Below are 24,974 nucleotides of genomic sequence, written 5' to 3' on the forward strand. Positions count from 1 at the left end.
ATTGTAGTGCTCTGCGACAAATGCAAGTCGCTTGAATGCGTTGGTAATATCAACGGTAACATTCGAAAGTAAGTTGTGCTGTGGCATTTATTGGTTGACTTTATAGTAGTTGGATGCAATTTTTTCAGCTAGCCTATTTTTTCCTCCTTCTACCTCTATAGTGGCGAAATCCACGACCAGCAGCTGTTTTCTTTCTCTGACTGGTTGTTGTGCTTGAGGTTGCAGTTCCTGAGGGCAACTGACTCATACGAATCTGGTTGATAATCTCCTCGGTGGCCTTCGCTTCAGCAGCGCCGGCTTCAAAGTATTTCGATTTGATTAAAGCGCTCTCTGAGATTGCGCTACTCCCTTCACTGAGGACTATGCTATTTGCTGAAGTACTGATGTCCGCCGGAGACGCAACCATTAATCCTATCCTGCGTTTTCTCAGCTCCATTATAATGTTCTTGAAATACTTGAATTTATTTCGATGTTTATCTCCGACATCTAGCAGTCCAGCGAATTCTTCTTCAGTTACAGGAAGAATTTTGGCCAATTTCTTCAGGATAAGATCGGGTAGGTAGTTTGCCACTGGCGGATGTAACCTGTTTCCGATGTTCAGGGACGCTTCCTTCAATTTCTGGAAAGCAAAATTTAGTTCACTCAATTCCTGCGTAGAATGTAACTGCATATCATTGTTTAGAGAGATAGGACTCGCAGAAACATTTGCAGGTTCTTCGTAAGCATAAGATCTTAATTGCTCCCTCGCTCCCGTCTTTGACGTGCATGTCTTCGTTGTTGTCTCACTTGCTGTGTTGCTTCTCGATACAACTGCGGCTCCAGCTGAAGTGGATCTGGAACCAGACGCCGATCTCGTGAATTGCATTTTAATTTCGAACTTGCCGTTAAGTAGTTTTCTTGCGTTAGGACCCATTTTCACGTAATTAACAGCAAATCCACTGTTGTTCATGATAGAGTATTCTTGCAAGACACGAGTCGTAATTAAATGGAAGAAAATCCTCTCAATCTCAGACTTCTGTAATGATTTACCGGCGCCGTGGTACTCTAACTCATCGTGACCTGCCTGGACTATTTTTGAGCTTCTTGAACCTTTGAAAATATCTTGACAGTAAATCAACGTTACGCGACTATCCTGTAGTGACTCGACGACTCTTACTATCTTTCGTGATTCTTCTGTGACATCTCTTTCCTCAGTCATTGCATGGGAGCTATTACGACAGTTATCGCACTTCTTTCCGCATAACTTAGCATCAAAATCCTCGTTAAAGTAAGAAAGAACCAGTTTCCTTCTGCAGTCTGTCTCATTGTCACAGTACGACATAACCTGTTGCAATTTATTCAAGTGCTTCTCCTTGTTCTCGCGATCCAAGTTTTTATCCTTCTGGATCATTGTTTGTATCGTTCTGACATCTCTGAAAGAGAAATATGCGATACAGTAAGAAAAGTTCCCATCTCTTCCGGCTCTACCAGTTTCCTGATAGTAGCCCTCTAAAGTACGGGGAACAGTAAAATGATACACAAATCGGACATCTGGCTTGTCTATGCCCATTCCAAAAGCAACGGTGGCACAGATCACTTGAATTTCATCTGCCTGCCAAGCCTTTTGAATGGTGAGTCTCTCGTCAGGCTCCATGCCAGCATGGTAAAATGCACATTTAATACCGTTGCGCTGCATCTGAGCTGCCACTTGTTCGCATGAATTTTTCGAATGACAATAAATGATCCCTGTTTGGCCTTTGAAGCGAGTTTTAATGGCGCCGCAGATTTCAAAGATAGTGTTCTTTGTTTTCTTTAAAATTTCGTAATAGAGATTCGTTCTGTTGAAACTTTGTTTCAGGAAAACTGGATTTTGTAATTCTAGATTGTGAATTATATCCATTCTCACCTGCTCACTTGCGGTTGCAGTCAGCGCTATCATGGGCACGTCAGGATATTCGCGCTTGAAATATTTCAGCTCCTTGTAATCTGGTCTGAAGTCATGACCCCAATTTGAGACACAATGTGCTTCATCCACAACAATGCGTGCCAGTTTCCCATCGTTGTAAAGTTTTGTGATTCCCCTCTTGCATTGCTCCGATGCGCTTATCATTTCGGGTGATATGTATATTAAGTCTAGTAAGCCGTGAATGAATAAGTTAAACGTTTGCCTTCTCTGTTCAGCTGTTCCTTTTGAGCTGAACATGCTGGCCTTGATATTTTTATTAAGTAAATGTTCGACCTGGTCTTGCATGAGAGAAATCAACGGTGAGATCACTATGGTAGTGCCTTTTGTCTTGCCCGACTTGACAATCGCAGGGAGCTGATAGCATAAAGATTTGCCACCACCGGTGGGCATCAATACGAAGACATCTTTTCCAGAAAGTGTAGCATTGATAGCTTCCAATTGATGCGGCCTGAAACCCGGCAGCTTGAAAATCTCGCGCAATCGGTATTCGACCTCTGCAGACCATGGATATCTAGTATCATTTGCAGTGGAGTCGGTCCGCCTACCAACAATGTCAGCTAACGAAAAATCGTCCTCAAGGTCATCATCATCACCTATGCTGTTCTTGTCCAGAGAAGAACACTCTCTCTTGACTCGGGGCTCGGCTTGAAGTGAGTCTTCTTCAAGTTTCCTTTCATTCAATATCTTCAAATCGTCATCCAAATCTTTTATATCTGTATCAGCGCCGATATTCTCCCGTTCATCATCGAACCGTTCCAAGTCATGCTCCAACAACTCGTCTTCCTCTTCACTCGCTATGAGCTCCAAATCTGAATTAGACATGGTCAGCGCGTTGGTGACAGGAGAAGCCGGACCTTCGACAGCCTGGTTATTCTCTATATCATCGTCGAGAAGATCGATGTGCTCCACTCCTGGATGGAACCCATCTATCTTTGAAGGTGAAGAAAGAATCACTTCTACGGGATCTGATTGTGCAGCACCAGCGTAATTCATGCTCATATCCGCATCCGATTCTTCAACATTATCTCGCATATCTGAGTAATCATTGTCATCCGTCTGGTAAACCTTGTCATCAACAACAAAATCCAAGTCACTTTCGTGTATCGCATCGTCTTTATCCTCATCTCTTGTACTCATATAGTCAGATAAATTATCATCCTCAGCTTCCATTGTATCATCGCTTCGAAGATGTCTATTATTATTTTCATTGACCCCCATAACATAATCAAACGGATCGTCCCTTTCCGGTATTTTATAGTTGACATTATTCCTAGCCCTTAAATTCCTACTGGTCGTTATATCATGATTTTTGTCGTATTCTACAGTAGCTTCCTCTTCAGTTGCCTGTTGACTTTGTGGGGTCATTGTAGGAGCTCTCTGTAATGATTTTTGTGATAGTACCACTGATTCGTGATCCTCACGCAGAGAATGTTCATCATCATCAAGCACTTGGATGAGATCCTCGTCCAAGTTGGCCGGCACGGAATGCCTGCTGATATTCGGAAGTGATGCGTTTCTATCTGTATCAGCGCCGGCTGGGCTTGGCAGCATATCGGGCAGGCTATGACTGACACTACTGCCTGTCGAAGATATTTTCGCATCGCGCATATTTCCAGTCTCTATCGAACTGTTATAATCGACTCTATCGGAAGGGAACTCATTTTCTTGGTTTCTTTTCCAGGATGATGCAATTTCGTTCTCGAGTGCATTAACTTTCGTTTCTAGCTTAGCAAGTTGCGGATTTATCGCAGATGACAGTTGAGATTTTTTGCTGTCCTCTGACAACGATGTTGATTCAATTATTTGGCACTTGCGCGTCAGTAACTCGGATTTCAGCTTTAGCACGTTTATCATCGATTTCTGCAAGGCAACCAGAGACTCATAGTGATTGGTTCGTCGCTGGTAATTCTTGATAGGGCTTGAATGTGGAACGTTAGGCTTCTGAACTGAAACAGAGACCGGTCGGAGTGGTCTATGCTGTTGTGATTCCCTGTTCTGTGCACCATTGTGTCCTCTCAAGCTGTCTTGATTGTTCGTACCAGCTGCTATATTATCATAGAACGTCTCGGCTGCTTTCGGCGCTATCTTGATGCTACCAGTGATGACCGCATTCGTCTCTCGCAATCCTATCGGCGGGTCTCTGCGCATTTTCTTGTTTAAGTTATGCGCATTAATCACCCGCAGCACGAGTTGCTTGTCATCTATGAGTGAGCTAGTTTCTTTCAGCCATTTGTGCTCTCTTCTGAGGTTGTTTGAGGGTTTCGTTACCATACTATTCCACACCGCTGGCTATATCGCGCTCTCAAGCCACATAAAACGAAACTAACCACCAATACACCTTTAGGATACCTCACAGACCGCTGGCGAACCCTGAGATCTTCAGCAAACCCTTCTGCTGCGTTCCAGTATACTATAACGCCTTTGTTTTGGTATGTATTAACCGTATCTATGCTCATCAGCTAGCTACTTCAAGACAGTTTATCACGTGAAGCAGCCAAAATGTCCGATGAGGGCTCCGGAGGCCTTCAATGGCCTCGAGACGCCTCTCAAGTTGGTCTCAATGCTTGTGATGTTGCAGTAGCGCACCCTCTAGAGCGGGTCTTCGGTACTATGTGCTTGAGATTCGAAAAGCTACGTTAAACCTGGACGAAAAACATGCGACGTTGCCCCTTGTGCCGACAAGTGGCTACCCTGGCACAGGCAGCAGTGTGGCTTCACATAGCACAAGCTTATAGCTCACTTTCCTCCTTCGCGTTGAACGAAAGCTGAATCCGGGCGAAAACAGGGCAGATCTGAGCTGCCGAAGCGATGGGAGCGGTCCAATTACGTGTCTAGAGGACGGACGGGAGATTATGGGCAACACACATCTATAGCAGGACACTAAACGGTTCTCAAGCTCTCTGTTCGCCTCTTCGAAGGCTGAAGACAGCTAGATGACATAAAGTCGGGTAACGAGCTATTGATAAGCCAGTTCCTAAGCAATAGAAGATAACTTCTTCGGAGATCTCTCACACACCAGCGTAAGGCCTCTTATCGTGGCCAAGGATGTCTTCAAAGAGTTGGGGGCAGTGGCTGAAAGTGGCCAAGAAGCAGTTGCGACATCTGGGGCGCACTATCGATCAGGAGCTTGGAAATGTCCTGGAACGGCAGCTGCCTTCCCGGAGTGGCACGATGGCTAAGATTAGGGTTCCAATTAGAAGTACCCCGGCAAGGTTCCCTGTGAGAGGCAGCAATTACAGAAATTTCCATCAGGTTGCTGGCTCTGCTGTTAAGAATGACCGTGTGCGGCTGACAAGCAACATCTCATCGGTGTCCGTGGTCAGGTTGTTCTCTTCCGGTTCAAAATTCCCCAGGGGAACGCCTCGCGGCCTTTTCACCAATTGGAATATTGCCAATGCAAGATTCTCAGGCAGAATGTACTCTACCGCAAGCATCAAGTTCACTCATGAAGCTGTCAGCAACTTGTCGTTGTCCTTGCGGTGCTTCTTCAATGCACTCGATGGAAGCGTGCTGGCTCAAGGTGATGGGAAGCATGCTGGCTCGAAGCCGCTTGCATCAAGCCTTGAGTCTACGGCAAGGCTCTCGAGGAAAGACATCTCTTTGATTCGCGATATGGAGGTGTTCGAGATGATCAGGAACCACAAAGCCGACTGCTTGTATTCGGGATCGGAGAGAGTCGGCTGCTACATAGAATTTGCAATGCCTGACTTTAGGCTGAAGAATATCCTTCCCTCGGTCAGCTTTGCGGACCCATCGACTCTGGATGTGTTGAATCAGGAAGTTTCAAATTACACCACTAAGCTCAAGGATATCGAGTCTGCGGTCCGACGAGTTTGTGACAGTTATGGAGCCTTGCCTGTGAGCTTGGAAGCGAATCGACTGCGCATCCATTTCCCCAATCTAACAATGCTCGAAGCTGAAAAACGGGTTACTGAACTTGGTGTGACATTGGGCAGTATTCACCCTGAAGAGTTTCAGTCAAGAGACGCTTGCGGTGGACGAAACATATTGTCCAGCTTCAACTCGGTCGCCGACTTGCCCAATTCGGCACTGGATTACTCTCCAGTGCTCTCCGAATCGTCTTCTTCCTGGGCGAATTACGAGATTGTTTAGCCAAGCTCTGTCTCCGAGTGTTGCTCCCTTGGAACCGCGATGATCGCTTATAATATATAGTTACTATTCTTATGTGTCAAATGAAGGTTTTTTTTTATGGTGAAGCTGCTTCTGATTTATGTTTCTGTCTACAGAAGCATCTTTCGAGTAAGTGGTCTGTTACCAAACTTTACACGTAGATACAGCAGGATCCTTGCCAACCTCAACAACTGTCCGGAAGGCAACGGCAGCCATTTGTTTCGAATGAGGATGATCTTATCAGCCCAAGAGATCTGTCTAGAATTACCGACCAAAGTAGCGTCTTGAAGAGCAAGATTCGAGCAATTCGCAAAGCACTGTATATTCAGATCAATACTTAATTGAATAGCCCTCAAGGTCCGTACTATCCAGCCGTTAATAAGTCTTTACTAAGACGGCTAACTTTGGATCATTTCAAGAGCTTCCTCTAGCGGAATACCTTAGCGCATTATCAAAATATTCTTCTCTCTTAGCATGAGTAAAGCCCATTGATAACCACGATTGCATGGCTAAGAAGAAAGGCAGAAAGAATAATACAAACTCTGCAGCAAGAAAGGCCGGTAAGGAAGCCACTGGAATGACTGCTGACAAGAACTCGGGCGATGTTGCAGCCGAAGTGGACGAGACATCAAACCAGGTAAGCCACACCTTGCAAGCTGGCATTGAGCGAGTTGCCAAATCAGTGGATCTCGAGGAGGATACTACCAAGATTGCTCTATCACACGATTTGCAAGCGCATTCTTCAGAAGCAGCTAAAGGGGCCGAAGTTGTAACAGAAACAGCAGCTTCAGAGGCCACCGAAAAGATGGAAGAGGTTTCATCGGCTAGAAAATCTTTAGAGATCGATTCTGTGACCAGACATGAACAGAAAGAAGAGCTGATCAACGCTGCGCCGGAACCTATCAAAGATGCTGAGGATGCTGAAGGCGTCGACGCTGCCGAAGAAGCAAGTACGGGAACAACCAAATTAATCGAGCAAGACACTCATGACGGTCCAAACAAGGATGATGAAACGCGTAAAGAAGCCTTAGTCAGCCCCACAAATAACGTTGCGCCAGAAACACCAGTTCCTGGGACTCCGGAAGAGAAGCCCGTTGAGGAAGGCCATGAGGCCCTCAAGCAAAAGACCGCTGAAATCGAACATGATATCCTATCGTTTAATACTCCGCCATTACCTCCTCGTGCTCATGGTCCGTCAACTGAGGCATCGCAAACGCCATCCGTGCTGTTACCGCCGCAAAGCCCATCTGCTACTCAGTCACCTCTTTCGCCTCCATTGCCTCCAAGACATGCGAGAAAACACGCTGTGCCGCCTCCTCTGCATGAAGAGCTGAAATCTGAAGAGTTCAGAAGAAATATGACTGGGACAAGCGAGCCACCTCCAATGCCTCCTCGAGGCAATAGGAATAAAAGATTGGATTCTGCGGCCGACGTCAATCTGGTCGTTAACAGATACTGCCAGACGAGCCATCATTACCAAAGACAGGATGAGCATTCAAGAGAGGGCCTTGAAAGAGGAAAGGACATGCTTAAAACGTCATACTCGGTTTTCTTGGATAGTTTGCCCAAGACTGTAAAGCCCACGACTTCTGTTGAGCCTAGTGAAGAGACAACACTTGGAGATGAACTCCATCAACTAGACGAGGATGAAAGAGCATTGATAGAGGTCGACTGGGGTTACTGGACACAAGTGGTCAATGATTTTGCCTCAGTTGCGAGCGATCCCGATAAGTTTGAGCAGAAAATTGCCGGTGGTATTCCTCCACAAATTCGTGGTATTATCTGGCAACTAATAGCCAATTCCAAGTCCACTGAGTTCGAAGACATATTTGTGACATTATTAAACACACAATCACCCCACGAAGCAAGCATTCGTAAGGATTTGAAGCGTACCAAATTCATCCCAGCGGATAAAGTTGAAAGCCTTTTCAACGTCATGAAAGTCTATTCAGTCTACGATCCAGACGTTGGTTACACACAAGGGATGGCTTTCATTACCACACCGTTGATATTGAATTGCGAGACGGAGGCGGAATCTTTCGGTCTTTTAATAAGACTGATGAAGAGTTACGGGCTTAGAGAGCTTTTCTTACCCGAAATGCCTGGATTAATGCTTCTGCTATATCAATTTGATAGATTATTCGAGGAAAATTCTCCACAACTTTACAACCACCTCACTAGACAAGGTATTCGTTCTTCAATGTACGCAACCCAGTGGTTTTTAACCTTTTTCGCGTACAAATTTCCCTTAGCCTTTGTTCTGAGGATATACGATATTGTATTTGCAGAGGGGATTGAATCTATCCTGCGGATTGCTGTCAATTTGATGGTTAAGAATGCTAAACAACTGCTTGCGCTGAAGTTCGATAAACTTTTGGACTTTTTAAAGAACGAACTCTTCGCTTACTATCTGAAAGGATCTGTCAGAGATAGATCATGTTCGGAGCAAGAGGAGCAAGAGGAGCAAGAGGAGCAAGAGGAGCAAGATGGTGAGAAAAGTGAGGCATCCTCAGTCATCAAGAGGAATTTGACCACCGCCGGCACAGATCAATCGGTAGCCCTCAACGGTGATGCTTACGATATCAATGCCTTTGTACACGATGCAATGAATGATGTTCATGTCACACCAATCTCCCTAAAAAGGTATGCAGCGGAGTATGAAGAAATTCATCAGATTGAACAACAGAAGGAAGCCCAGTTCGAATCAATTAGAATCAAGAATAAGCAACTGCAGCGCGAGGTGCGCAAATTGGAGCACGATTACGCTTTGCTCAATCGAGAGCATATCGAAATAGCTAATGAATTGATAAAAAACAGGCTGAGGATAGAAACGCTGCTCGACGAAAATAATGATCAAAGGCTTATGATTCTGGATCTGAAAAGGCAATTGCAGGAGGAAATAAGGAAACAGCAATTGCCGAATCCAGATGCATCTATTCCAAGTGACTTGCGTGAAGATCTCGATAGGACAATCAAGAGAAACGCTGAAGTCATGAGCTCCAATTTGAAGCTTCAGGATAAAATAAACGAGCAAGAGAAAATTATCGAAGCTCTTAGAGCGGGAAACAGAGCTCCATCCCCAGGTTCGGTACCTTTCAAGCAGCCATTAGCAGGCGCCTTTTCCAAATTGTTCAAGAATGACAACAGCTAAGCGATTTTATGAAGCGAATCAATACTATCATCTACCCTCTTGTAGGTTTACACTTTACACAGATTCGTACACAATTCAATTCATGGTTCTATAGAGACATACCCGACGATAGTGTTAAACTGCTTTATAGGCGTCGTGGAGTTAAAGCTTTTAACGTTTAGTTCTTCTCTAATGTATTTTCGCATGGGTGATATACTTTTAAAGGTTGAAGGGAAACGTAAGGTATTCGACAGAAATTTATACTCCCTGAACAAGCTATACTGCCATTACATATTGCAATAATTGTTTCCGTCGTTGCAATTGTGCTAAATAGCCGCCAAGTGCAAGGTAGTTCCGCTTAAGACACAGGAACAACCAAAAACAAAATCTAAAACGAATATCAGACCGTTTCGGCCAAGCTTCCTGTTTCCGTTAACCAATTCACCTGTGAACAGTCGCTCCATGGATATTTTAAAACGATGGCATTCATCTAACTGCAGTTAAGCGGCATATTCTCTGAAGCGCTTTTACGATCAAAACAAGAGGATGCCATATGAGATTCCTTGACTTCATATATTGCAGCATTGAGGCAGCCGCACGAGTCATAAAGATCCTTTCCACTTCTATGCAGTCGTGTGAGTATCGCATCTTTCGGTTCTAATTGTAGGACCCTGCCGTTTGAGATAACCGTCAAGCGCTGGCAACTAACTTCAAACCTAGAAGCAGGCAGCGACTGGCAAGAGTACCATTGTAGGATTGATTTGTCTTCAATGGCAGGCCGTTCCTTCACTGGATAGCCAAAATCAAGGTATAATTAGCAACCTTGCCGGTTGAGCTTTTTCCGCAATCACCAGTGCATCACATTTCATCTTCAGAACGATTGCCAATCTTTCGGTTGATTGTGATTAGAAAGGACTAGCCATTTGCCTATGTGAGGGCAGAACAGTGACACGTTGAAGCATTGTGTCCTACAGCAAATCAATTGAGAGCCACTTCATCTGATTTACGAGAGGCAGTTGGTTAGCTACAGACGACATATCGAGGGGAGCCAGGGGAGCTATATCGAGGCTACTTGTAGTCCTCTTCTATGGATACTCTGCGGATGAAATTTCAGTGTCGTCTATAGTTATTTTGGATGAAAAGTGTTGAAATTAGTCGATTGATAGGATGCCAATAAACACAGCGACGAGCAATCCTGTGGCATATTCAATCGCCTCTGGGACAATGAAAGCATTTTCTATCAATTGGGGCTTCAAACGGGCTTTCAATTCTACTACAGTGACTCTAAGACAATGGCGTTTGGTTGAAAGTAGGAGAGTCGCTCAGCAACCGGAGTATAAAGTTGGCGATCCTAAACCTTTGTATATCCCCAAGACCAGGAAAAAGGCTCCAGACTATAAATATGGGGATGCTACCGTGTTCAAGCAAAGCAACAAGGGTCTGTATGGCGCCTCGTTCGTGCAGTACGGGAACAATATCTCGGAGAGTAAAGCAAAGACCAGGAGAAGATGGCTTCCTAATATCGTGAGAAAGGGTCTTTGGAGTGAAACTTTGGACAAGAAGATCAGCATCAGAATGACAGCCAAAGTTCTGAGGACCATAAGCAAAGAGGGCGGAATTGACAACTATCTAATCAAGGACAAATCTGCAAGAATCAAGGAGTTGGGTCCCGCGGGCTGGAAACTGCGCTATCAAGTCATGAGAAAGAAAGAGGCCAGAACCAATCCACCGCACAGGGACGCTCCTACCATGGAATTGCCCAATGGTGAAAGCATCAAGATTTATTTCGAAGAAAACTTGAACGGCACGCCGCTCAGGATCACAGTCGGCAGAAGGAAACTGATGCAACTGTTATATCCACTGGAGAAGCTAGAACAGAAAGCTGACAGAAGGCACATTGATTTTAAAGCCTTTGTCGACTCACATAGAACGACCTCAGTCGGCGACTTGGTGGCTAAGTTACAGCGCTACGGGTTTGACCTCTCAACTATCACTTTATGAGGTGAGTGTTGAGTGCCAACTATCTTTGAATAAATTTCCTGTACATACTGTATCGGATTGCTGGTAAGCAAATATAAAGTATCTCTTTATGATTGACTGTTTAACCGTCCGTGCACCCTGTAAAACATCCGAACACCCTCCCAAGTCCTTGTCGGGAAAGCCGCGTCTTTTTCGAGAACGATGTGTTTTCTCTGCAAGGTGAGCCGGGCAAGCCGTCAGAAGGAATCTCTAGGCGGGGCTCCCAGGCAGCCCAGACCTGCCACCCGAGCTGAGCTAGACGGAAGCTAGCCTGGGACAGATCCGCTGGCTCTGCTGTTGGTCGCAGGTTTGCAACTTCCGTTGAGACAGGAAACGAAGTGTATACCAAGCCTGGTATTAGAAGATTGCTCAACTAATTGTATCTATCAAGGAGGCATAAACCCAACAAGAATAACAAGATGGCCGTTAAGACTGGTATGTTTTAAACTAGCGAAATTGGGAGAAAGCATAGATCGAAGCGTTAGTATCGGGAAAGCAGCGAAATGAACAATCACATCCAAAGTCGCCCACTCCGAGTTTTCCAAGTTTTACCCGCTGTTGCAATTCTCCAGATAACAATTCCATGAACGGTTTTACTAACTAGAAACACCGTGTTATTTTCAGGTATCGCTGTTGGTTTGAACAAAGGTAAGAAGGTCAACTCCATGACCCCAGCACCAAAGATCTCCTACAAGAAGGGTGTCTCCTCCAACAGAACCAAGTTCGTCCGTTCTTTGGTCAGAGAGTTCGCCGGTTTGTCCCCATATGAGAGAAGATTGATCGATTTGATCAGAAACGCCGGTGAAAAGAGAGCCAGAAAGGTCGCCAAGAAGAGACTTGGTTCCTTCTCCAGAGCCAAGGCTAAGGTCGAAGAAATGACCAACATCATCGCCGCTTCCCGTCGTCACTAAGCTCTACAGATAACTTAGGAAGTTTTGTATGTATAGTGTAGGAGTCATAATATAACTCGAACAACGTTTCATTCTGCTCTTAACGGAGTCGCTGTGAAAAGTAAACAGGGGAAACAGTAGCACGACCACGACTCATGCTAGCTCACCGCGCTGCGATCAGACATTTCACTACGAGCCTGCCCCGATGCAACACCGCAAGACCCCCGCCATCCTACTTTACCCATGATTCCGGCCACCACGCTGCACAGACGCCGTCTTCCGGGCCCGGCAACCGGTCAAGATCGCTAACAGACATCGCAATGGTCATTGCCGTCGGCACACTGTGCTTCCTGGCCATTGACAACTACCGAGCACGCTGCGAGCTGCAGGCCCAGGTCGAACAGGACCGCATCAAGCTCGCAGAGACACAGGAGTTTCTGACCAGACAGACCAACGCTGCGCGGAAGAAAAGAGAGCTACAGATACTCAACGAGAGAAAGACCACCAAGATGCGGGAGATGAAGCTCGCCTTGCACGTCGCGATGCTGCGAGCACAACTACAAGACCACGGCATCGAGCCGCGATCCATCGACGACTGCGTGCACGAGTACGCCCGCTCCGTCAAGATGGACAACAGCATTAGCAACGTCAGCGGAACTGCCCTATGGATCAACGACGACAATTCGTTGAAAGGCCTTATACCTAGCCCGAAAGAGTACGAGGAGCGCGGCCGCTGAGGCGTCGCCTTGGCTTTGGGAACTCCCATGATATCCAACTTAGGCGGCAACCAGACAATAATGGCTGTGACCAACGACGAGTGGCGTCGTCGGAGCCCTCACGGGAGGTCGCATGCTCGATTTAATAAGAGTACCAGAAGAGGATTACGTTACCCGAGGCCTAGCTCTCGGCTGCAACTGCGGTGCCATAACCACCGCTTATCTTCTCGGCGTCGACAGAAGAGCTGCGGCAATAAACTCACTGTCGTTTGTCTTCTACGGTGCTCTTATGGTCATCTTGAGCGCAATCGGTCCCAAAGCAATTTGTACATCACCTGGTTGGTCTAAACTAAATAAGTCTTGCAAGAAGCTGTTGCTACAGCTGGAAGCGCTGCCTAACGACGCCAGGGTCTGGCCTTGATTGCACGATGCCCTTGTAGAATCCGCGCCGTCCATAGAACTGACCCAGCCCTCGAGAATACGAAGCGCGCTTAGCGGCCGGGCAACACCCTTGTCCCGTACTATATAAACTCATCACGAGAAAAACTTTCTTACCTCTGACAACCTTCCTTTAAATCCCCAACAATGTCTTTTAATCATAGACGCCCAGAGTCACGGTCCGTTCTGTTACGCCGTAACGCGTGAACGTATACGTCAGTACAGCGGTGTACTCGCTACACCGCTGCCGTGCTCGCGGCAGATCTTAGAGCAACGTTGTGAGGGATTCCCTACTTGTGAGTGTTTACATATACACTTTATATCTGGCATCTTATTCACCTACACACCTACCTCTTATCCAATTGTCTCATCTTGTCCTCCAGGACCTGTGGCAGCGGACAGCAGCGCGAACGCGCTGCTGTACCCTGCTGCTCGTAGAACCGGCTACAGCACCTGTACAGCTGCTCCACCGCCGCAGGTTCGCTATCCTCGTCATTCTCGTTAATCACATATCTTCTCAGTAACATCTGCAGAAACAAAAACTGCAGATCCACCTTCTCTTCATGTTCAATTACAACCTTGCATAGATGCTGAGCCGCAACCGATCGCAGCTCGTACAGAGGGGCACTGTATAGCTCCTGGTGGTTCTTGGACATCTGAAAAATTTAAAGTTGGCCAAACTCAAGGCTAACCTGGCTAAGTGAATGAAAATTCATGCTCAAGACACCTTTGCTTAAACGTCAATCATTCAGTAAAATATTTCAACAAAAGTAAACTTATTTAGTCATAATAAAACTCACTTACAAGGTGTTGGTAGTTCTAAAGTCTTCCAAGGCAACGGCGATTCTGTTGAACATGGTCTTTTCACCCTCTCTGACCCAGACTCTTGGGTCGAAGTACTTCTTGTTTGGACTGTCTTCTCCCGGGGGATTTCCTCCCATGAAACACTCAGGTCGATACCGAACAGATTCTCTTGTGAAAGCAAGCAATGACGATTTATCAGGTATAATTTAGAGCTTTGAAGATGATCGGGAAGATCAATAATATGGCATTTCAATTTCATCCCTGCAGCGGACTACTCCTACATCGCTTACACCGGCGAGTAGCAACTTCCCTTTTCCTGAAAACCCTGTTGCAATGATCGTTACTACAACAATGCATGTGAGTGCGCGAATAAGCAACCCAACAGGCCCAGCATAACCTGTCTAGAACATCCCCCAACCAGGGAACCTTGTACCACCGTGATGCTGTTTTTGTATGGCATGATAGGCAACTCCTTTCGAAATCGGTTCTTGATTCCGAAATCAATTCTGCACTTGCACATACAATCTGATCATCCGTGACAAAAGTTCGGTTAGAGGTACCTGACAGTACCAGTCCTATGACAGTATCTTTACAACCTTCGGTAATTTCAAATCTGAACTTGCCAAAATTGAATGTGCCATCTTGTTGTTCTTCCGGATCATCTTCAAGATCATCTTCAAAGCTTTCCCTTATACCTGATAAATCGTCATTGTCCTCAGGATCATTTTCATTTTCTTCCGATTGGTAATCGGAATCAAATTCTTCGAAATCTCTGTCCCTGCGGTACTGGATTTTCGGATTTCGCTTCCTTTCACAAGAGCATCTGTTCAGTATCGACCTGAGTGTTTCATGATTTGTCCCACCATATAACTGGAACTCCCACTTATCACTCTCGTTTAATCCACTGCGCTCATCAAAGTGAGCGCCACGGAAACTGGTGGAGACAGTCAAACCAAGAGAACGAGCTATGAAGTATATGCCATCTCTAATAGGCGGATAGACAGTCTTAATTTGCACACGAATACATCCGTCTTGGATACGGCAATGCCCGTCCGAATCAATCAATCCTGCGAGAAAGGCTTCACGCACCACTATTTGCTCTGTTCGCATGAATAGTGGAACGCTCTTCCGATAATTTCTTTTGCCATTCTCGTAGAATTCTAATCGGAATTCTAAACCTTCCAGAACCTTCACAAGCGGGTTGTTTACGTTCCAAAGACGTTGCGCGCCATTATAGGTGTGAAGGTATCCACTTGCTTCAAGGCCGTTCCCACGCTCGAGGTTCCCATCCTCGGTTCTGAGAGTCATACCCCAGACTTTTGCATTCTCCTCAAGTCTGTTGTTGACGTCTTCATCTACAATGTTCAAAGCGAAAAGTGCTCCTCTTCTGGCACCGTCACCTATCCAGAACCCTAACAACCATGCCATGGCTTCAAGCTGCTGTGCAGTAATTTCTCTTTCGAAACATTGTTGCAACCATGGCCCCAATACAGGTATCTCTATCGAGATAGGTTGTAAGAGCATCCTGGTAGCAGCCCGACGTTCCTTGTTAACGTATTCCACCAAGTCGCCAGCCTCACATTGCCAGCGGATCCATCTTCCCTCGCTCTGCAAGACCATTGGCTTTACGGAGTCAATGATCTCCGACTTCTTGGTTGTCGGAGGGAATCGTCTCGATGTTTCCTTGATGATCTTGATCATTCGACCATCCGTCGTTTGATGATCAGCCAGCTGAGACACGTAAACCCGCCTGAAACCTTCACTCCTATTATCCCTGGTTATCATGATCCTCTGCTTTGTCTTCAAGACCAGTTGTTGTCTCTTGGAGCATGTGATTTCCATTATGCCATAAGGTTCCCGCATCGAGGGATCATACAAGTGCGCGCGGTGGTTGGTCTTTTGTTGAACTGTGACCAAATCATGGTCACCTTTTAACACAGCCTCGACTTTTGCCGCACCTCCATTAGAGGTTAGAACTTCATCGCCAACTTTGATGTTCTCAATAGGCACGGTCTTCCAGTTGGCTAGGAAAACGTTTGTACCTGGTACCAAACCACCAATGAATTTTGGATCACCGTTCATTGTTCTGCATTGCTTCATTTAACCATGACTGGTCGAATGAGACGAAATCAGTCGCTCTTTTATACACCACAGGGATGGCGCAATGTAGTGGTACGCTGTTTCAAAATCGGTGCAGTGCCTGAGCGTCAAAATGGTTTCAAATGATCAAATAATGCCACAAGATCGTGAGGGGAAGACTGTCAGGCCATTTTGCCCCGCCATTATTTCTGTTATTCTAAGTTATCGATAATGATGAAACATCCGACTATCTCTCACATTGATGGAAGAACCGGGGGAGCCAGTCAAGCCTCGATCGTTTCGCAATATCTGATGCGACAGCTTGAAACAGCACACAGCATCTCGGTAGCGAACTCTGTCGATGTTCTTGGGGTGCCTTTGAAGTTTCGCCTTCAACATCTGGATCCGGGCAATATGAAACGATGCCAAGACAAAGCAAACACGGACTTCGCTCTCGAACGTGCTCAACTGGTGGTACGTTGTTTCAAAATTGGTGTAGAGCTTGAGCGTCAAAATGGTTTCAAATGATCAAACAATGCCACAAGATCGTGAGGGGCAGATTGTCAGGCCATTTTGCCTAAATGATGAAGCAACAGATCCTGCGGTCGCAGCCCGTCGCCCGACCGCACCGGCGCAAACAGCAGCTGCTGCGGATACGACTCAACGTTGAAGTCCGACACTTTGACTCATCATAGTCATTCTTCAACAGACAATTCTGGATGGCACACGCCTCCGCCTGGCAACCCTCCGAAGACATCTCCCGAGACACACCCGAGTGGCTTTCCCTCCCTGCTGGCCTCACCACGCCCATTATTAATCATTAACGGTCCCCGCGAACCGCAATTCGCGCGCTGTGCTGCCCGCTGCGCACTTCCTTCGCCGCCACACCCACAAGGTGTGATTTGAAAAAAAATGATCACCATCAGAGCGCATCGTTTGTTGATTTTTCAACCGCGCAGACTCACCGCAATCAAAGTATGACACACATTTGCACAGTTTACACCCCATTGAGTCAATAGAGAACCCCATCGTTCAATTATATAATAAGAGATGCATTCAGCTTGTCCCGAGTGCTCTTGCCCGTAGACTACAACCAAACAAACATACACACCTCACAGATGTCGCTTCTGCTAGAAGAAGAGGATCTTTTCCCTCTGTCGTTCGCACAACACTCGCTCGCCACGCCCGCCTCGCCGCTACACAACGATGAGCTCGACGCACTGATAAACATGCCACCGCCAGCGCTATCGAACAGCCCGAATCCCGGCTCGGAGCCGGACTACGACTGGCACTCGTACCAAGATGAGATCGGCCTGCACGTGATCGCCGCAACCACAGACGATGCTATATTCACGGTGGACACGGAACCGCTGGAGACGCCCTACAGGGCAGAGCTTGTCGTGCTCCCTCGGGAGCACGACCGGAAACTGCCGGACGAGACGGCGGACGAGTTTGCCGACGCGGCCCAGCACAACTACAGATTGTGGCTTGCGTCGTTCTGACTCTCCCCTCGCATATCGTACCGTAGCATAACACCCTTAGCATATCATTACATAACTATAGACGCAACACAGCTCCTTGCTCCTTGCTCCCCGCGTGCGCGCAGCGTATATAACAGCAGGCCCCAGGGGACCTGCTGTCGCTTCCCGCACGACGCCCAGCAAGACACCCGCGGAGATGGACAAGCTACGCGAGCAATTTGTCGACTCGACCGTGGAGGAGAAGCGGCTGCATGAGAACCGCGCACGTGACAAGTACTGGTACAAGTGGGGTCCGTATCTGAGCGAGAGGAGCTGGGCGACCGTGCGGGAGGACTACTCGCACGACGGCGACGCGTGGACGCATTTCCCCTTTGAGCACGCGAACGCGCGCGCGTTCCGGTGGGGCGAGGACGGGCTGTTTGGCGTGTCGGACAACCGACAGACGATCTGCATGAGCGTGGCGCTGTGGAACGGCAGAGACGAGAGGCTGAAGGAGCGGCTGTTCGGGGTGACCGGCCCGCAGGGTAACCATGGCGAGGATGTCAAGGAGCTGTATTACTATTTGGATAACACACCCACACATTCGTACATGAAGGCGCTGTACAAGTATCCGTTCAACAAGGCGTTCCCGTACAAGCAGCTGGTGGAAGAGAACGGTAGACGCGGGTACGGCGACCGGGAGTTTGAGGTGTACGAGATAGATGGCCTGTACCGCGAGGAGGAGAGCGGGGACAGCCCGTATTTTGACGTCTTCTTCGAGATGGCCAAGGGCGACGAGAACGAACACGACCTGAACTTCAGAATCACGGTCCACAACCGCAGCGGGCGGCACGCCGGGGAGCTGTACGTGGCGCCGCAGGTGTTCTTCCGGAACACCTGGGCGTGGGAGGGCAGCCGCGACAAGCCGGTGCTCGCGAAAGACGAAAAGGCGAGCAACATGGTGCACGTGACGAGCAAGCGATACGGTGCTAGACAGGTAGTGTTCCAGCCGTCGCCGGGCGTGTTCAGTGGTGGCTCTGGGGAGGTCGAGGATGTGGATCCGCTGCTGCTGTTTACGGAGAACGAGTCGAACCTGGTTAAGTTGTTCGGGGTGGACGAGAACTGCAGCGAATTCACCAAGGACGCATTCGAAGAGTACATCGTTCATGGCAACAAGGACGCCGTGAACAGTGCCAATGAGGGCACCAAGGCGTGCGCCGTGTACCACTTTCCAAGTATCCCGCCCGGGGAGTACGTGACTGTCAGATACAAGTTCACGAATGACCCCAGGGACAACATCTTCCCGCTGGGGGAGCTGGCAGTGGTGGACGAGGATGTCTTTGACCGGGTGTTCGACAACCGCGAGGAAGAGGCCGACAATTTCTACTGGAGGGTGACGCCGTTGCCGATCAGCGACGAGCTGAGGAAGATCCAGAGACAGGCGTTTGCGGGGCTGCTGTGGACCAAGCAGTTCTACAACCTGACGTACGAGCAGTGGTACAACGGAGACGCTAGTATCAAGCCACACCCTCCGCCAAACCGTGCGAACGGGCGGAACAAGAACTGGAAGCACATCTACTGCGAGGATATCCTGTCGATGCCGGACAAGTGGGAATACCCGTTCTTTGCGTCGTGGGACACTGCGTTCCATTGCATTCCTTTGGCGATGATCGATCCGGAGTTTGCCAAGAGACAGCTGGATCTGCTGACTAGGGAGTGGTACATGCATCCAAACGGGCAGATTCCTGCTTACGAGTGGAACTTCAACGACGTGAACCCGCCGGTGCACGCTTGGGCGGTGTACCGGGTGTACAAGATCGAGAGAAATCTGTACAACCGGGAGGACCGCGTTTTCTTGGAAAGAGTTTTCCAGAAATTGCTGTTGAACTTTACCTGGTGGGTCAATCGTAAGGACTCAGAGGGTAATAATGTGTTCGAAGGTGGGTTTTTGGGGCTGGATAACATCGGTATCTTCAACAGAAGTGAGCCTTTGCCCACGGGCGGCAAATTGGAACAGGCTGACTCCACTGGTTGGATGGGCTTTTACTCTCTGCAGATGTTGAACATCGCGCTCGAGCTGGCAAAGGAAAACCCGGTCTATGAAGATATCGCTTCCAAGTTCTTCGAACACTTCATACTGATCAGTGACTCCATGTCGTTCGAATACCTGATTGACACTACCAGCCAAACCTGTCAGAAGATTGTCAAACAGAATCTGTGGAACGAAAAGGACCAGTTCTATTACGATGCTATTTCATGGGGCGGTCCGAACAGGGAACAGCTGCCCATTAGATCCCTCGTTGGATTGATACCACTCTACGCGTCGATGACCTTGGAACCCCATTTGTTTACTCGGTTCCCCAGCTTCAAGAAAAGAGTGGATTGGTTTATTGCGAATAGGCCTGAGATTTTCGATAGAAATATTGCTTCGATGACCAAAAGAGGTGTTGGTGAAAGAATGCTATTGTCTTTGGTAAATGCCGATAGGTTGAAAGCGATATTGAAACGTATGCTAGATGAAACGGAGTTTTTGTCCCCATACGGTATCAGATCCTTATCCAAGTACCATGAAGAACATCCATTCGAAATGCATGTCCATGGGCAACAGTACACCGTCAAGTATTTGCCGGGAGAATCCGATTCCGGCATGTTTGGTGGTAATTCCAACTGGAGAGGGCCTATTTGGTTTTCTACGAGTTTCCTCATAATCGAGTCGCTACAGAGGTTCTATTTGTACTACGGGTCAGACTTCAAAGTCGAATGTCCCACCGGTTCTGGCGAGTTCTTAAACCTGGCAGAAATTGCCGAAGAGTTGGGTTATCGCATGATCCATCTGTTCGTCCCGGATGAAAACGGGGAACGCGCTTGTAACTATGGTGAGTATTCCAAGTTCCTCTCAACTGATGAGCATTTCAAAGACCTAGTGCCATTCTACGAATACTTTGATGCTGATACCGGCCGGGGCTTGGGAGCTTCTCACCAGTGTGGTTGGACTGCCCTAGTTGCCAAATGGATCAGTGACGTTGGCGTGTCGTGCGTGAGGTTGCCACGTACCCCGAGGTCGTCCGTATCGACTCCGCTGTCTTCACCACTTCCTCCCGATGAAACGGACACCCAAAGGATCAGAAGGTTAGCACGGCGTAAGAGTGCAAAGTCATTGATCAACTTCACCGCGACTGTCTTGGATCTGTCGGAGGAAGAAAAAAGACTGCACAGAATCGGTGGCACTACGACCGGGCTCACACCTCAAACGAGTCCCGCGCCCAGCGAAGGTGTCGAAGACCTAAAGCACGACATCGCAGAGAATGAAGGCAAAAGACCCTCCTTGGAGTCTTCCATCGCCCACAAGTCGGAATCCAAGTTAATGCACACTTTAAAGGACAAGATCAAAAACTTGAAGTTCGGAAGCCAGAGCAGCACTGAAGAGCGCGAATCGGAGCTCACCGGGTGTAGATAGAAGATACGTAATTTGTCCCAAGCCATTAACTACCTAAATTTGGAAAACAACACCAGTAGGATTAGTAGGATTAGCACCGCGATGATAGCATAGCTGATAAATTTATTAGCGACCAATCTTCTGCTCATCGTTTTCAGGGTCCTTATGCTTTTGTCCACGTACGAGTCCGCCTGAAAAAGCGTGTTTCTGGCGTTCTCCAGCGTCTCCCTCTGCGATCTCAAGTCCATCATTATCTGAGATCCTATCCCTTCCGTCTCTGTCGCTATCCTGCTTGCATCTCTCAACTTGTCGCCGGAGCTCTGGAGGATCTGATGGTTTGACAGCAGCTGCTGCCTCTGCCCCTCATCAATGTCCGAAGGAACTGCTGCGTCTCCAAAAAGCACATCACGGTCTCTAGAGTCCACCAGCCTCTGTAGAGGCTGTTTTAAGTTCGTCTGCACTTGTTTCTTATACTCCCTTAGTTTGGCCTTCTGAGCCGCGCGCTGCTGTCCATCGGCAACGCTGTTGTTGACTTCCACCTCCATCTGATCTATCAGGTCATACAGTTCTTCTTGTTGCGATTCCACCTGTTTCAAGGTCAAGTTCCTCTGGGCGACCGGCTGTCCAGGGGCATCCTTCAGGCTCAAACGCGCCTGTTCCAGCGTACTGATGAAATCTGCCTCGTAGGATGACAATAGCGAACTCATACCAACGCCAAGCCACCGTCTAGTCCTCTTTCTGAGCTCATCACCTCTAGCTTCAAAGCCCACCACCTTCATCTCTATAAGTAGCCACTATTAACTAAAGTCACGTGACACCACACCAGCGCTCCAATTCATCAATTCAGGCCCCAGCAAGCCAGCGCTGTGCCCAGCACGGTCTGGCGACCTTATCTGGGGCCTTTAGTCTCGAGCTCTTTGAATGTCTCTTAGTTAGCGAGTTTTCCAGCTTTAATCATCTCGCAGGCGACTAGAAAAACGCATCCATAGGACAGCCCGTTCTCTCCGCCAAGAGCAGAGCAGGAACCCATTGATCGAGCTTTGCTTCGCTGCTGAATTCACGGTATGATCTCCAGGATAGCCAGGGGCCTCTTTCAGCTCAACAGCGTGCCCTGTCTGCGGGCGATGACCGGGACAACGCCAGTGGTCCGTCAGACGGCCGTCTACGGCGCGGTTTGCAGACCGTTCTCTTCCTCTCTGGCACGGTGGCACGGACATATACGCAAGCCCAATCCCGGCGAAGAGTTGCACGCCACTTTCATTCTGAAGGACGGCACGCAAAAGACGTTTGACGTCTGTGATGGCGACACGTTGCTTGACGTTGCTCAGGCGCACAATCTGGACATGGAGGGCGCCTGCGGCGGCTCTTGCGCGTGCTCGACATGCCACGTTATCGTAGACCCGGACTACTACGACGCATTGCCTGAGCCAGACGACGACGAGAACGACATGCTGGATCTTGCGTACGGGCTGACCGAGACCAGCAGGCTAGGCTGCCAGATTAAGATGTCCAAGGACATAGACGGCATCAGGGTGGCCCTGCCTGCGATGACCAGGAACGTCAATGCGAGTGACTTCTCGTAATGTCCGGGACCGCTTCAGCCACCATGCATTCGCGATGGAAGCATTTCCGAGACGACTGGGAGGTTCACAGGACGCTCAAGACTCGAACCCAGGCACTAAGGAAGGTCAATATGGGCTCATCAGCTGTCTGATGCTTGGAGCTTTAAGCGAAGAGCTCGTCGTCGATGACCATAGTTTTTGTTTACCTTTTGAATATATAATAACAGAGCTGGGATATGATTATTCAGAGACTGGAACAACCAGCTGAGCTCTCTTTGGGCGTTGTGAGTATATCATAGCGTGTCTGAATCTGTTTCAGGCCGGTTTTGGGGGCCAGAAGCATTTTATCCGTGTGAAAGTCGGCTGCGGGACGCTGAAACTCATCTGACACAGTAAGAAAGCCGGGAAGTTGGGTACTTATAGCATGCAATACTCGAGGATACCGTCCATATCTGCAGCAAGCACGCCGGAATCCAGCGGATACCCTCCGCTGAAACGACAAAGGATTCACTCGTCGATGTTGCAGGATGTCACAAATCAAATCCACAGCACGGGCCCACGCCGAAGCGTTACTGAGGAGCCCAAATGCCAGAAGACTAGGCTTATGAACAAGTATGTGTTTGGGGACGCTTCGGTGATCGAGGAGGTGAAAAAGCGAGAGAGGAAGATCATGAGGGATATAGCACATTTTAGGAACGCCATAGCGGAGATCGAGAAGGAAACGGCACAGATACGGGATAGACAGTTGCCAGATATACAGTACGAGATATCGAAGAAGATGACAATGTGCGGCGCAGTGAAGAAGGAAATAAGCCAGTTGGAGTCTCAGCTGGATATGAAGGATCGGGAAATAGATCTCTGCAGAAAAAATGGGGAACTGGATGTGTGCAACTTACAACTGAGATATTCTGTAGAGATCCAGGAGCTGGAAAATAATTTGAAGCAGAGGCTGGATGAGGAAAACTTGAAATGGGAAAGGAAAATAATGGAGCTCGAGAATCTGAAACCAGATGAACAGGTAGCGGAGGAAATACGACATCTCAAAGGAGAACTTCAGGAAGTGGAAAAACGATGGGTGTCTATGCAAGAGGAGAATCAACGAAAGAGTCAAGAGTATGAGCGCGACATGCAGAGAGAGTTAGACGACTTTAAGAATCTGAAAATGAAACCGATGGAAGATTTGATTGAAGAGCAGAAACAACTCAAAGAAAAGATGAGAGGTCTTTTTGACGAGCGCAACCGCCTCACTGATGAAGCAAATGGAAATAGAAAACAGTCAGAGTTGATAGAAGCGGAAATTGTTGAAATACAGCAGAAAATCGATGAAATTAAGGCTAAGAACGAGCCGTTACATGAGGACTTGACTATTACAATAAACCATTTTGAGAAGATAAGAGACGAAACAGAGAGAGTGCAGGAAAAGGCACACGCTAGGGAAACTTTTTATCAGGAGAAGTTTGATAAGATGGAGCAGGAACAATTAAGAAGAAGGAAGCTGGAAAATACAATCGATGAATTAAAGGGAAGGATAAGAACATTTGCATACATAACACGAAATTGCGAGAAAAGTGGCTTAGATGTGAACTATCATGAAAAGAGCCTAAAAGAACCAGAAACAGGTAGAAAATATCAATTCAGTAGGATGATACCTTCAGCACTAGAGACAGAAAAAAATTTACTTTACCAAGAGTATGAAATGTTCCAGGAGATGTGCTTGAAGAAAAGTATACACTTCAGCCTGATTTCGATAAGCCAAAAACCGTGGGAAGCCCTGAGATTGGCACTGCTCGAGTTCATGTACAACAAATGTCATGAAAAATATCGAATAGCTGTACAATACGTATTCCTCTCTGAGGAGTCACCATCTCAAGACTTACTACTGCCGAGCGCGGAAGATGGTGATAATGAAATAAAATTGAAGATACAGAAGGAATCCTTAGAATTAGACTCCAAGATTATTGAGGTAACCGACGTTCTAAATAACCTGCCATCAAACTTGCGAAGAGAGAGGCCTAATCACATACCAGGCATTGGAATTCTCAAATTTCATTTGACACCTCAGGACAAGGGACAAAAACTGCTCAACTTTTACTTTGTGGAGATCAATGATATAAATACCATAGGGATATTAAACAAAGTCGTCAACCCATCGCAAGAATTGTCTTCTCCAATAAGCCTGATCATGAAAAAAATTCTATCAGATACGACTTCCTGTTTCCTATTCAATATTAATGATGCTTACGATAACGAACTTTTGCTCGAACTATCGAAAAAGATAGGCCACATGAGAAACTCTAAGAAAAGGAAAGTTTCGGAATAACTATCCTATGAAGAGATATCTGTTTCTTTTACAGATTTTCTCGT

The 24,974-nt window shown here is 47.5% G+C and overlaps 12 protein-coding genes across 12 annotated transcripts, besides 5 other annotated features; 9 read left to right on the forward strand and 3 right to left on the reverse strand.

The window, feature by feature from the left end:
• Window positions 1-133: 133 nt before the first annotated feature.
• Window positions 134-4,216, reverse strand: SGS1 (ATP-dependent DNA helicase SGS1; the record flags this gene model as incomplete). The annotated part of the gene is made up of 1 exon (XM_037281812.1): window positions 134-4,216. The coding sequence occupies one exon, from the start codon at window positions 4,214-4,216 to the stop codon at window positions 134-136; it is 4,083 nt and encodes a 1,360-aa protein (XP_037137707.1).
• A 774-nt stretch (window positions 4,217-4,990) lies between these two features.
• Window positions 4,991-6,058, forward strand: SPG5 (Spg5p; the record flags this gene model as incomplete). Its single annotated transcript, XM_037281813.1, has 1 exon — window positions 4,991-6,058. The coding sequence occupies one exon, from the start codon at window positions 4,991-4,993 to the stop codon at window positions 6,056-6,058; it is 1,068 nt and encodes a 355-aa protein (XP_037137708.1).
• A 523-nt stretch (window positions 6,059-6,581) lies between these two features.
• HG536_0A08490 (uncharacterized protein) lies at window positions 6,582-9,227 on the forward strand (the record flags this gene model as incomplete). Its single annotated transcript, XM_037281814.1, has 1 exon — window positions 6,582-9,227. The coding sequence occupies one exon, from the start codon at window positions 6,582-6,584 to the stop codon at window positions 9,225-9,227; it is 2,646 nt and encodes an 881-aa protein (XP_037137709.1).
• A 1,146-nt stretch (window positions 9,228-10,373) lies between these two features.
• MRPL24 (mitochondrial 54S ribosomal protein bL28m) lies at window positions 10,374-11,207 on the forward strand (the record flags this gene model as incomplete). The annotated part of the gene is made up of 1 exon (XM_037281815.1): window positions 10,374-11,207. The coding sequence occupies one exon, from the start codon at window positions 10,374-10,376 to the stop codon at window positions 11,205-11,207; it is 834 nt and encodes a 277-aa protein (XP_037137710.1).
• A 437-nt stretch (window positions 11,208-11,644) lies between these two features.
• On the forward strand, window positions 11,645-12,136 carry RPL36A (60S ribosomal protein eL36; the record flags this gene model as incomplete). Its single annotated transcript, XM_037281816.1, has 2 exons — window positions 11,645-11,660; window positions 11,850-12,136. The coding sequence occupies 2 exons, from the start codon at window positions 11,645-11,647 to the stop codon at window positions 12,134-12,136; spliced, it is 303 nt and encodes a 100-aa protein (XP_037137711.1).
• Window positions 12,137-12,270: 134 nt separating this feature from the next.
• On the forward strand, window positions 12,271-12,852 carry HG536_0A08520 (uncharacterized protein; the record flags this gene model as incomplete). The annotated part of the gene is made up of 1 exon (XM_037281817.1): window positions 12,271-12,852. One exon carries the CDS (start codon window positions 12,271-12,273, stop codon window positions 12,850-12,852), a length of 582 nt encoding a protein of 193 aa, XP_037137712.1.
• Window positions 12,853-12,855: 3 nt separating this feature from the next.
• Window positions 12,856-13,181: a sequence feature (pseudogene fragment of homolog of TDEL0C03730).
• A 234-nt stretch (window positions 13,182-13,415) lies between these two features.
• Window positions 13,416-13,539: a sequence feature (SNR11, H/ACA box small nucleolar RNA (snoRNA)).
• A 61-nt stretch (window positions 13,540-13,600) lies between these two features.
• Window positions 13,601-13,742: a sequence feature (CMC4 pseudogene).
• A 9-nt stretch (window positions 13,743-13,751) lies between these two features.
• Window positions 13,752-13,910: a sequence feature (YVC1 fragment).
• Window positions 13,911-14,069: 159 nt separating this feature from the next.
• Window positions 14,070-14,210: a sequence feature (FBA1 fragment).
• A 118-nt stretch (window positions 14,211-14,328) lies between these two features.
• HG536_0A08540 (uncharacterized protein) lies at window positions 14,329-16,173 on the reverse strand (the record flags this gene model as incomplete). Its single annotated transcript, XM_037281818.1, has 1 exon — window positions 14,329-16,173. One exon carries the CDS (start codon window positions 16,171-16,173, stop codon window positions 14,329-14,331), a length of 1,845 nt encoding a protein of 614 aa, XP_037137713.1.
• Window positions 16,174-17,270: 1,097 nt separating this feature from the next.
• ICY1 (Icy1p) lies at window positions 17,271-17,654 on the forward strand (the record flags this gene model as incomplete). Its single annotated transcript, XM_037281819.1, has 1 exon — window positions 17,271-17,654. The coding sequence occupies one exon, from the start codon at window positions 17,271-17,273 to the stop codon at window positions 17,652-17,654; it is 384 nt and encodes a 127-aa protein (XP_037137714.1).
• A 175-nt stretch (window positions 17,655-17,829) lies between these two features.
• HG536_0A08570 (uncharacterized protein) lies at window positions 17,830-21,069 on the forward strand (the record flags this gene model as incomplete). Its single annotated transcript, XM_037281820.1, has 1 exon — window positions 17,830-21,069. The coding sequence occupies one exon, from the start codon at window positions 17,830-17,832 to the stop codon at window positions 21,067-21,069; it is 3,240 nt and encodes a 1,079-aa protein (XP_037137715.1).
• Window positions 21,070-21,098: 29 nt separating this feature from the next.
• On the reverse strand, window positions 21,099-21,827 carry VTI1 (v-SNARE protein VTI1; the record flags this gene model as incomplete). The annotated part of the gene is made up of 1 exon (XM_037281821.1): window positions 21,099-21,827. The coding sequence occupies one exon, from the start codon at window positions 21,825-21,827 to the stop codon at window positions 21,099-21,101; it is 729 nt and encodes a 242-aa protein (XP_037137716.1).
• A 285-nt stretch (window positions 21,828-22,112) lies between these two features.
• On the forward strand, window positions 22,113-22,631 carry YAH1 (adrenodoxin; the record flags this gene model as incomplete). The annotated part of the gene is made up of 1 exon (XM_037281822.1): window positions 22,113-22,631. One exon carries the CDS (start codon window positions 22,113-22,115, stop codon window positions 22,629-22,631), a length of 519 nt encoding a protein of 172 aa, XP_037137717.1.
• A 403-nt stretch (window positions 22,632-23,034) lies between these two features.
• Window positions 23,035-24,930, forward strand: CIK1 (Cik1p; the record flags this gene model as incomplete). The annotated part of the gene is made up of 1 exon (XM_037281823.1): window positions 23,035-24,930. One exon carries the CDS (start codon window positions 23,035-23,037, stop codon window positions 24,928-24,930), a length of 1,896 nt encoding a protein of 631 aa, XP_037137718.1.
• Window positions 24,931-24,974: the final 44 nt, after the last annotated feature.

Source organism: Torulaspora globosa, chromosome 1 (assembly GCF_014133895.1).
Source record: "Torulaspora globosa chromosome 1, complete sequence".
Classification (NCBI taxonomy): Eukaryota; Fungi; Ascomycota; class Saccharomycetes; order Saccharomycetales; family Saccharomycetaceae; genus Torulaspora; species Torulaspora globosa.